General features: G+C 39.9%; 3 protein-coding genes across 3 annotated transcripts; 2 read left to right on the top strand and 1 right to left on the bottom strand.

Annotated features, from left to right (window-relative positions):
* The first annotated feature begins 513 nt into the window (after positions 1-513).
* Positions 514-3,465, top strand: LOC103431235 (enolase 1, chloroplastic). Its single transcript, XM_029092119.2, has 7 exons — positions 514-1,130; positions 1,538-1,845; positions 1,984-2,138; positions 2,230-2,547; positions 2,714-2,860; positions 2,947-2,997; positions 3,128-3,465. Exons 1-7 carry the CDS (start codon positions 709-711, stop codon positions 3,191-3,193), a joined length of 1,467 nt encoding a protein of 488 aa, XP_028947952.1. The 5' UTR covers positions 514-708; the 3' UTR covers positions 3,194-3,465.
* Positions 3,466-3,568: 103 nt separating this feature from the next.
* On the bottom strand, positions 3,569-6,283 carry LOC103431210 (plant cysteine oxidase 3). The gene is made up of 5 exons (XM_008369347.4): positions 5,894-6,283; positions 4,850-5,001; positions 4,591-4,747; positions 4,123-4,323; positions 3,569-4,021 (listed from the first exon to the last, which is right to left on the bottom strand). The coding sequence occupies exons 1-5, from the start codon at positions 6,069-6,071 to the stop codon at positions 3,897-3,899; spliced, it is 813 nt and encodes a 270-aa protein (XP_008367569.1). The 5' UTR covers positions 6,072-6,283; the 3' UTR covers positions 3,569-3,896.
* Positions 6,284-8,119: 1,836 nt separating this feature from the next.
* Positions 8,120-10,868, top strand: LOC114821028 (protein MIS12 homolog). The gene is made up of 7 exons (XM_029092704.2): positions 8,120-8,550; positions 8,671-8,728; positions 9,278-9,397; positions 9,559-9,654; positions 9,744-9,882; positions 10,378-10,515; positions 10,634-10,868. The coding sequence occupies exons 1-7, from the start codon at positions 8,429-8,431 to the stop codon at positions 10,693-10,695; spliced, it is 735 nt and encodes a 244-aa protein (XP_028948537.1). The 5' UTR covers positions 8,120-8,428; the 3' UTR covers positions 10,696-10,868.
* Positions 10,869-11,195: the final 327 nt, after the last annotated feature.

The raw sequence follows: 11,195 nt of genomic DNA, 5'->3' as shown, positions 1-11,195 counted from the left end.
ACCCGGGTGGTAGGTTGCATCGCATGCACGCACCGTTGTCGGTTGTCCAAAGCGAATGAGGAACCTCTCATGATTCTTTTTTATCGTATATTGTACAATTATTTTTCGTCAGATATTATTTATATTTAATTTTTAATAAAACAATTTATAATAACTTTTAACCGCATAATGTTATAATGTATAATTAACGCATATGATTGGAAGGACCCTTATCCGTCCAAAGCGGGACCAAAAATATTTAGGGAACTTTAACGAAAAGCTTCCGGTACTGTTCACTTTAACGAAAAACCACATTTTTACATTAAAAAATCAATCATGATACTATTCATTTTACCCTTTATTTTATCTTTATCGTTAAATCTCAAAGTTTTCAAGTCATTTTCATTAGTTTTTTTAAATATTTAAGGTAGTTAAACGGACCCCACATGCCACCTCAGCATATACACGCACGCACGCACGCACGTGACGCACAGCCATCTACCTTCCTCTCTCCAGAGCTGGCTGCTTCAGTCTCAACGTCTCCGCGAGTCCAAACGACACCACCAACCAACAACCCGCACGTTATATTCATCGCCACCTCGACGGATTTTCCCACACTCTCTCCCCTTTTTTATCTCTCCTCCCCAAACTTTCTGTCCCTCCAAACACTTTTCTCTCTCTAATACTCCCTCTCTCCCTCTCTCTCTCTCTCTCTCTCTCTCTCTAAACATGGCTCTAGCTACCCAGCCCACCACCAACCTCCTCCAAAACCCCTTCCTCTGCTCCAAACCCCAGCCCAGACCCCAGCTCCCCACCGGCGTCCCCTGCCTGGCCCGGCGTCGTTCTGGCTCCGTCCAATGCTCAGTCGCCGTCGCGCCCACCGCGGCCGCCAAGGCCTCCAAGGAGTACAAGGTCAAGTCGGTGAAGGCGAGGCAGATCATCGACAGCAGGGGTAATCCGACTGTCGAGGTTGATCTGGTCACTGACGATCTGTACCGATCGGCCGTGCCCAGTGGCGCCTCCACCGGAATTTACGAGGCGTTGGAGCTCAGAGACGGTGACAAGGCTGTCTACGGCGGGAAAGGTGTGCTCACTGCTGTGAAGAACATCAATGAGATTTTGGGACCCAAGCTCGTTGGCGTCGATGTCAGGTTAATTAAGCTTAAGCATTTTTGTTTAATCTCTTTTATAGTTAATCCTTTTCTTAATTCTAATTAGTAATAGTTTAGGAATAGATGTTAGAAAAAGTTCACTGATTTAAGGAATGTTAAAGAAAATTTACTGAGGGACCGCTTGGAAGCCCGTCGGGGACTTCTACTCTTGCTCGAAGTGCTTTTGTTAGAAGCATGTCAAAATCTTTACTAAAAATTCAAGTGCTTTTCAAGAAAGAACAGGGATTTGCTTGTTGAAGAAGCACTAAAGCACTTTTGGCCATTCCAGAAGCTGTCTCAAACAGCACTAACTTGTTAGCCTTGATGTTGATTATGTTTATATGAGTTGTTTAGGCATATTTTGTTGAGTGCTGGTTATGAAGTTCCGAAGTTTTTGCTTTTTTCAGAAATCAAAATGAGGTTGATGCACTTATGTTGGAAATCGATGGAACCCCAAACAAGTCGAAACTGGGGGCCAATGCCATATTGGGAGTATCTCTGAGCGTGTGTAGAGCGGGAGCAGGAGCAAAGGGAGTGCCATTGTACAAGCACATCCAGGAAGTTTCAGGAACGAAGGAGCTTGTTATGCCCGTCCCAGCTTTCAATGTGATAAATGGAGGCAGCCACGCAGGAAATAATCTGGCAATGCAGGAGTTTATGATCTTGCCTGTTGGTGCATCCTCGTTCGCTGAGGCACTCCGCATGGGTAGTGAAGGTTAGTCAGATTTGTTATTCATTTTCCGCATATATGGTTTATGGAGCAGAAAATGCTTGAATCGCTATTGATTAGTATGCTCTTGGCGTTTTTTGAACGGTTGATAATTGATAAAGTGTTCTGGATTGCATGGAGCAGTTTATCATACACTAAAGGGAATTATCAAGGCAAAATATGGACAGGATGCTTGCAATGTTGGAGATGAAGGGGGGTTTGCTCCCAATGTGCAGGATAATAGGGAGGGTCTAGTTTTGCTCATTGATGCTATTGAAAAGGCTGGATACACCGGAAAGGTAGGACCGTAGTAGGTGTTGGCATTATTTCTCTCTTGCAATTTCTTATAGAAATGTGTTATGCGGACTCACAACAATGTCATTGATGCAGATCAAAATAGGAATGGATGTTGCAGCTTCAGAATTTCTCACCAAAGAAGGGAAATACGATCTCAACTTTAAGAAACAACCAAATGACGGGGCCCATGTGCTCTCGCCTCCGAACCTTGGGGAGCTGTACAAGGAGTTCATTAAGGAATTCCCAATTGTGTCTATTGAAGATCCATTTGACCAAGACGATTGGAGCTCGTGGTCTTCACTTCAGTCTTCTGTTGATATCCAACTTGTAGGAGATGACTTGTTGGTCACAAATCCAACAAAAATTGCTGAAGCCATTCAGAAGAAGGCATGCAATGGTTTACTTCTAAAGGCAAGCATATTTAACTGCGTCAATTGTTTTCCTTTAAATGATAGCCGACCCCACTTAGTGGGAAAAGGCTTTGTTGTTGTTGTTGTTGTTGATTGTTTTCCTTTAAATGGTTAACCTTGTGATTTGAGTAACTTGATCGAGCTCATTTTCATCCTTTGAATTGCAGGTTAACCAGATCGGCACAATAACTGAATCTATTCAGGCAGCACTCGACGCAAAAGCTGCAGGTTGGGGTGTTATGGTCAGCCACCGGAGTGGAGAAACTGAAGATAACTTTATCGCTGATCTTTCTGTTGGTTTGGCTAGTGGACAGGTTTGTTGGCTAATTCCTATAACTATGCTCTCTATATTCGACTTCATTTATACATGAAATCGACGATTTCATTTTGTTCTGAATAGATCAAGACAGGAGCTCCCTGCCGAAGTGAGCGGTTGGCCAAGTATAATCAGGTTAAAACCAGAACATTTCCATTCCCTCAACACCATCCACTTTCGACTTGTTTTCCTGAATGTGCACAAAGCATTAGAATTGAAGAGTGACTGAAATTATCTCTTTATCTGTGTTTTGATTTGGATGCAGCTTCTGCGTATTGAAGAGGAACTCGGCAATGTGCGTTATGCTGGCGAAGCTTTCAGATCTCCCTAAGCGACGAAATTTATCAGATCATTCATCCAAGTCATCTAAGCTTCCCTTCCAGCCAATTCAGATTTCCTGGAAAATCTACAGAAATTTTTGATAGAGTTTATCAAGTCAGGTGCAGTTCCGTGTGCCGGCGTCATCCGGTTCAACTTTGTAGTTCTTGTGCGGCCTTGTAATGTAATGTACCGTGTATTACATCTCGATTTGTCGATCGAATCTTGCAATGGTTCAGAGGCAAAACATCAATTTTACTAGTGAAAGTGTTTTGAGTTCCCGAATCTCTTGTCGTTTTAAGTAGAGCTTTAACCGTCGGCGGCGCAGATTGTGTTTTCTTGTGCGGACATGTCCGTGTTTGAATGCCACAACATAACATCACAAACATAAACTCAAACAGAGAGCTTCACTAATCACTACTATCATAACAAATCCTTGGATGCATTCATCACAATCACAACTCTGCTGAGTTGGTTAATGAAGGCCAACACAAACAAGGAGAGCGGTTCATACGGGATGACTTGACTCGATAAACTTGATATCATCGTCTAACAAGAAGCACTTCTCTCAAATCACTTCTCGGCGCCTTAGTTACCTCGTTGCCTTTCTGTCATCAACCGCAATGGTATGCTTTCTCTACGGTGCTAAAGCCAAACCACACACATTAAGAAGCATCGGCTCATTTAGTGATCGTCCCTACCGACAGTGATGAAGGTTAAACCTGAATAGACGGCCCTGTGTAATTTCCCGAGCGCATGTAAAGATTATCCGGTTCTGTCTCAGCAAGCCATGCATACTCCTCTTCTTTACCGTCCTCTATTTTAATTTTGTTTTCCGTAGCTGCAGTTTTCATCAGACCGCTAAACTCATCAGCTTTTCTTTTCATGCGAATTAACTTCAAGAAGGAAAGAAAACCCTAACTAGAAATCAAAGTTACTTACCAAACACGGTGTACGGATAATCACGGTAGTAGGTACATTTTCTGCCTGCATCTTCTCTGTAAGGAGGTGTGAGAATGTCAAGAACAGCACAAGGAGTGACTGCCGTGAAGTTATGCAGATTCCCCCCACTCCTTGGATACAAAACTGATGTTGCACATGGTGCCGTTAAAACCTTGTCCACTGCCAGCTTCGCCAATTTTACTGCATTGGAGAGCAATTTCATCAGTTCTCCCGTATTTAAACCCTCTAATTACGAAAATCATGAGCATGGCATACAGTTGTATCTCTCTCGTGAAGCTTAGCTTCTGAAAATCATTCAACGGGCATTTGTAACTAGACGTAAGGATATGATGATGCAAACATTTTCATTCCATACTATATTTTATTAACAAATATTTTCATTCGCCATGCTCATTGTCTACTGATAATCATCGTAGTATGTATTAAAAGTTACATGAAAAAACAGACCTGGAAAGTAATTTGGTCCCTTGATCTCCTGGGCAGGCTCGACCCAATCATAAGATCTCACATGCAAAGAGCCATAGAGAATTTTGCTAAAAACAGTCATCCCAGGATGGTCATGAAGCGGAATGACTGAGGAAGTAGGAAAACAGAATATACACATCTGCATAAAATCATTGCTTAATCCTTGAGTATAAATTTCAGAGAGCTTTGAATATAACGAACAACCTAAATTCCTTTTTGAGTGATAACTTATAACGCTTACCGTAAAACTATCACCTTCATACATATCCAAGTATGTTATGGGTTGAGCCCATCGAGAAACCCTATTTAGTTGGTCAAGTCCAAAAAAACCAAGCCCTCGATCGTCATCCAGATTTTCCTCTTTAAGCCCAACATCAGCAGGAGATATCGTGTCTGCGAATTCAAACCAAAATCAGAATATTAAGACAAGATTCTCTCATATGGTGTAACATATAGGAAGCAACTCAAACTGTCATCACCGTTTTGAGTTAGGGCTCAAGATCTGATATTCCGGTTCAGGCTCGTTTTAAGCAGGAATCTTTTAATACGTGCACAAAAGACACGTACGTATGATGTATTAACATAACACATATGACAACAAAAGAACAAAAGCAAAGATATCATTGTCAATGGAGCAATGAGGCATTCCATATACGGTCCATGGAAATCTATATCACAGGCAGCATCGGCCACTAGGCATTTCTATCAATAAGCAACAAAGCCCTATCAACCAAGTCTATACCATCAATTCAAGGAAAAAACATCAAGACTTCGCTGCAAATGGAAAATATAAAACAAGGGCGATTCTTGATCAAGCTGGAGTCGACCCTGAATCTTCGATAAGCAATGATACTCCGGTCGATTCAGGGTCGATTCTTGATTAAGCAAAGTATGTTTTCAACAGGATTAACAAAGTTAGCATTTTGGATGCAAAATCTTTCTTTAAAGAGCTGAAAACATACATCCAAGAACAATAATGTAAATATTACATAATCCAAACATGCTTTTCACACAAATTTGCTTCCAATTCACAAATTTCATATTAAATTATACATCAATGCAGGATTAATTCTGAAGAAGAAAAAAAAAAGTTACTTTGGACTGTAATTAGTGAAAAATTATACACTCTTACAATTTAACAAAACCCCATAAAATATATCACTCAATTCTTCAAAACACCCCGAAAAAAAGCAAACCCAATTTCAAAGTTACAAAATTTAGTAGAATCACAAATCAGACGGGCAGTTTAATTAAAATTTGAAGACAAAATATTATGGGAAATTACCAAGGACAGAACAGAGCTTATCGATAGCCGGAGGAGAAGGCGGAGGAGACCCTGACGGCGTGAAGATCGTTTGGCAGAGCTCATAGAGAGCCTGGACTTTGGAGTTCTTCCTCGCCATGCTTGTATGGCTTCGAAACGTCCGCAACTTATCTGTTGCTTTCTGAAATTTTGGAAGCATTCTGGTGGCCACCACAAATTACAGAATAATTGTTGGGTCCAAATTAAGGATATGTGCGGCAAGGATAGAAAGGAGAAATCCGGATGAGATTCAATTCTTTTTCTTTACAATTGAGGAATCTTGAACTTAATTTATCAAGAATTTACACAATCAAACATATAAAATAAGTGTATGTGGATAGTAAATTGAGAAATAAATTTGTTCTCTAAATAATACAAAACCTAATGAAAAAGAATTAGCGAGGAATCTTAAACCAAATATATCAAGAATTTACATAATTACACAATATTATATTAAATAGGTTCATTTTTACTTCTCACTTCCTCTTTGTTAATTTCTATCATTTATTTTTTTTTCAATTCACATAATTCGACGAAGGAATATGAGAGCAAAAAATAAAAGGATCCTGGCCAGATCCTCTTTGTGGGGATCCAGGGATCAAGCAATCATGACCGTTCATCATATATCGTGCAGTCAGTTTTCGTTATATACTATCAGTTATTTGACTGTGGTCCCCACTCTCACTGTATTTGAGACAAATGTCAGAATTTTCTAGTAGGTACAAGTATATTAGTAATATATGTGACCGTCAGATTATTGATTGTTGAATCTTTAGATGCACATCAAACCCTCGTTTATTTGTGTGTGTTATCGTGTGGCTCCTATATTATCCCTTATAATTTTCGAAGAGGGAAATTTTTTCCATGAGGAAGTTCGTGAAGTGCTTAGTGGACTTATTTTCATATGCATTCATGTCGACAAATGTTAAAGTAATTAGCCGAGTGATGTTGAGATCCCATGCCGAATGATGTTAACATCACGTCAAATGTTGTTGAGATACCTTTACAAGAGATCTCGTCAAAAACTTAATCGGCACAAAAGCAGCCCGTATCAATAACCGTTACATGCTTTTTTTTTAGCCCGACCATCAAAAAAATAAAAAACAATTCATGACGTGGCAAAATTAGACTTGTAAACGAATCAGGTTTATCGGGTTTGGGTGGGGTTCAATCCAATACAAGGAGTTGCGACCTGGATTTATCCTCCGTCTGGTTTTGGAACTCTTCATGGAGGCTCTTGAGCTCCTCTTTGCAATTTGAAACGTCGCGAATCACTAATTACATGAAAATATCGGAGAGCTTGGAGTGGTCGAGAACGATCTCACTCTTGAAGCGGTCAAGTATGGAGCAGACCTTGAGACGGAGGCCGTCGTCTCTTGGATCGACAAACGACTTCGTCGACCCGTGGTGCTGTGAGAGCACTGGGTGTGGAGAAAGGAGACGACTTCTTCTACGTCGTCGTTTAATCTTAGCTCCTTGACGGGGATGATGTCGATCGAGTAAGGTGGAGAGGTCGAGGGTGAGCTCGTGGAAGCTGTTCGCTAGAGACTTAGGGGTGGTTTGGGAGTGAGGTGCTTAAAAAAAACACTCATGAAAAAAAGCTGTGAGGGTTTTAGGTGTTTGGTAAACTAAAAAAAAATGGTTTATTTTGGAAGCTGCTGTGAGAATAAGCTGAAATCAAAGGAAAAAGCTGAAGCTGCTATTTGCAGCTTTGGAAAACTGGCTTTTTTTCAAAGCACATGGAGCTATAGTGCTCCTTTAATGAAAAGACTCATTATTAGACTGCTTTTTTTTTTTCAAAAGCACTTTTACAAAAAAGTTTACCAAACACTCTGCTGCTTTATTTCACAGCCGCTTATTCTCACAGCAACTTTTTTTCACAGCACATCAATACCAAACTAGCCCTTAGTCTAGAGGAGCCACATCCGGCTGCCGTTGGAGGAGTCTTCGAGAAGGGTTTGGATCTTCTGGAGCAAGATGTAAAGCTCCTGGAAGCAAAGGTTGGCGGAGTGGGAGAAGATGGCAGTGGAGCTGCGAATGATGTCTTCGAAGAGGATGGAGACAAGGGTTGACTTGCAGATCACGTAGCGGTTCGAGGGAGGAGATTTCTTGGGAAAGATGGTGGAGGGAGCGGAGAACCCAAAGTGGCCCGTGGGGGCATTTCAATATAATTTATAACAGGTGCTAACGGGTTGATCTAAAGTGACTTGTTATTTAACGGGTTCACTCCTTAGCAACCTGGCATGTTAAACATCCATCAAAATATTAATATTAATATGTTGGGTCGGGTCCAAAATGCTAGGTGTACCGAATTAGTACACGTGTGTAGCGGCTCGCTGTCTCGAAAACTGCTTTTATTTTGCACTTTTTCAAAATTCAAGTCCTGCCCTTTCCGCTCTCCTCCGCCATTTTACAGACACTTTGCGCGGGAAAATCCCTAATGCGAATCGGAAAACCAGCAACTTTGTGGAGTAATTGCGAGTGCTTCTGTGGAATAGAGCTTCGCGTATCTTGAGAATGGAAGGCAGCGAAAGCGAGGCAGCATTCAATTCGCTGAATCTGAATCCGCAGCTGTTCATCAACGACGTCTTAAACATCGCCGATGACTTGGTCGACGACGCCTTCGATCATTTCCGCCAGTAAATCTCTCTCTAATGATCTTAATTTAATTCTTTTTCATTAATTTTACTATTATTATTATTATTAGATGTGAATTATTGTGATTATTTCAATATTTTTCTACTATTTTTTTTTTCCAGACAAGCATCAACCTCTCTGAAAATTGAGGGCACTGACAGAGCCCAAGATCTATCCAGGGTATAATTCTAATTTCTACACACCATCTTTTTTGTTTTGTTTTGCCCCACTATGCTTAATTTCAATTTATTTCAAAATTCTAGGGTTTTCCCCTTCACAAATTTTACTAATTTCTATGTTTTGTGTGAGTGAGAGTATTTGTCAACACATTTTTTATTTTATTTTTGGTGGGTTAGTTCATATTATTTACTTTTGGTAAAAATGTTTTGTAGCTTTTTTAAATTTGAATTCTTTTGGTGCTTGATAAGTTGCAGTGGATGAATTTTTTTTTTTTAGTACAATATTTTTACACTAATGGGCAGCCTAATTTGGTATCGAATTCGCCATCCACAAGATTCGAACCTAATATCTCTCACTTTCAAGTGAAGAGGAATACCACCAGACCGTAGTACTGAGTCGCTATTGCATTGGATGATTACTTTAAAACAAAAGAAAATTGATTGAGGATTATAATTTTCGTATTCGAACTTAGTAGGAAGATGCAATCTTTTTCGATAATCCGCTGTCGAGTTTACTCGTTTGTTTATTTGTTTGTTTATTCCTCTGTAGGGTGTTGATATCATCCGCAAAAAGGTTCAATCAGATCTTGATAAAAAGCTGGCTGTCTGGGAGCAGTACTGCCTTGACTACGTTTTTCAAGTTCCAGAGGGGTTCGACCCGTCGAAGAATGTATGTTCTTTTCAGTTTATTGATGCTTTCAGTTACGTTTTAATCCACACTCCGACTGTAAGAGAAATCAAGTTCCATATGCTGCTTGATGATTTGGTGACCGATGATTTTTCCGTTCTGTAAACTTGTATAATTTGTCGACTAAAGAAAGTTCTTTCTAGGATGAACCACCTGTCGACGCTTCTTTATGTCAAAATGCAATAGTTGACACAGACCTGGATGCCCAGCTGGATTTGTTGAGGAACGAACTCACTGAGGTAATTATAATACCAGAGGTTGCAAGAATGTCTTGTCTGCATGAAATTGAATTCCTGATCGACAGTCCTTTAATGAAATACGCATACAGGTTAGTAAGGAGAATGCTGCGCTGAATCGAGAGATCCAAGCATTAGAAGGACAGTCTGTGTCTAGAGATCGTTGTTCTGCGCTTGTCAACGAGACATTGCAACAATATGACCTAAACTCTTACCATGAAAATTTCCAAGGTAACTAACTAAATACTTCCTTCGAATATGTATAAATTTAGGAAGCATGGATTTAGTCTGTGTCTAGAGATCGTTGTTCTGCGCTTGTGTTTTGCGTTTACCATATTTCCCTACGCTTTTTTCCCTATCGTGTATCTGAAACCTTCAACGAAGTTACTACGGTTAAATGTTGTGTGTAAGCGTTGATCAACCAGTATGCCGAGATGTATTGATCACTTCGTAAAGATTTCCCAGCCATTGCCGATTTCTGTAAGATGCACACCTTTTGATCTCTTAGACACTCAGGAGTTGGTCGAAATATTTGTTCTCTCATCAAGTTTTGCTATGATTTTGTTTTTGTTTTAAAAGTTTCAATCGGTGACTATACGTTCTGGTTGTTCTGAAATTTTCTGGTGTTAAAACCTCAAGCATTTAGGCATTCGAAAGTTTGCATCTCGAGCTACAATTTGAAGTATTGAAAAGACAAAAGTTTTAGTAGATTACGGTTTTATGCAGAGATGGTGAAAACGGCATCAGCACTTCGGATGAAGGTAGGAAAGCTGCAGACCGAAAAGATGGAAGAATCCAAACGCCGGAAGATTGATTGGATCAACAACGCGCAGAGAGACCCGTCTGTTACGGAAATTCGCAGAGGTAACAGCAACGGACTACGGACTATATTCATGTTTAACTAGTGGCCTTTCAAGTCCAACTTACTTTGTTTTACAGCGTTGGAATTGCATATTTGGTTATACAATACTCTGTTTTGCAGGCTTCTATAGTGCTAAGTTGGAAGATCTTGAAGCATTTATAGCCCATATCAAAAACATATGAGCTTCGATCATGCTCTATTTTGCAGGCTCTCTGGTGTGAGGTTGGAAGATGTTGGAGAATTTTTAGTCCATATGATAAACTTGTGAACTTTTATGTATGAATTTTCAACTTAAAAATTTGATCAGAAGAGCCACTTAATGTTACGGTCTAATGGTATACATTTTCATTTGTAAGTGAGAGGTTTTATGTTCGATTCTCGTCAAAGGTGAATTTAAACCACATTATTGTTAGTGCATGGTGAGGTTAAATCACCCTCACCTCTCCCTCAGTGTAGAGAATATCGTTTGTATGACTTAATAATGTTGTAAAATGGGTATCGAGTGTGATACTTCTATTTTTATTTGTACTAGGCATGCAAAAGATCATGTAAAAACTCGATAATTAAATTTTTATCACAAAAACTGTAAGCTACAGAACCCATCACAAAGCTATTTTTCATAATATATTTTTTGTTGACAACGGGGCATAATCCTGTAAGAAAAAGAAATTACTATTGCTGA

This window comes from Malus domestica, chromosome 14 (assembly GCF_042453785.1).
Source record: "Malus domestica chromosome 14, GDT2T_hap1".
Lineage (NCBI taxonomy): Eukaryota > Viridiplantae > Streptophyta > Magnoliopsida > Rosales > Rosaceae > Malus > Malus domestica.
This window is presented reverse-complemented; position numbering and strand designations above follow the sequence as displayed.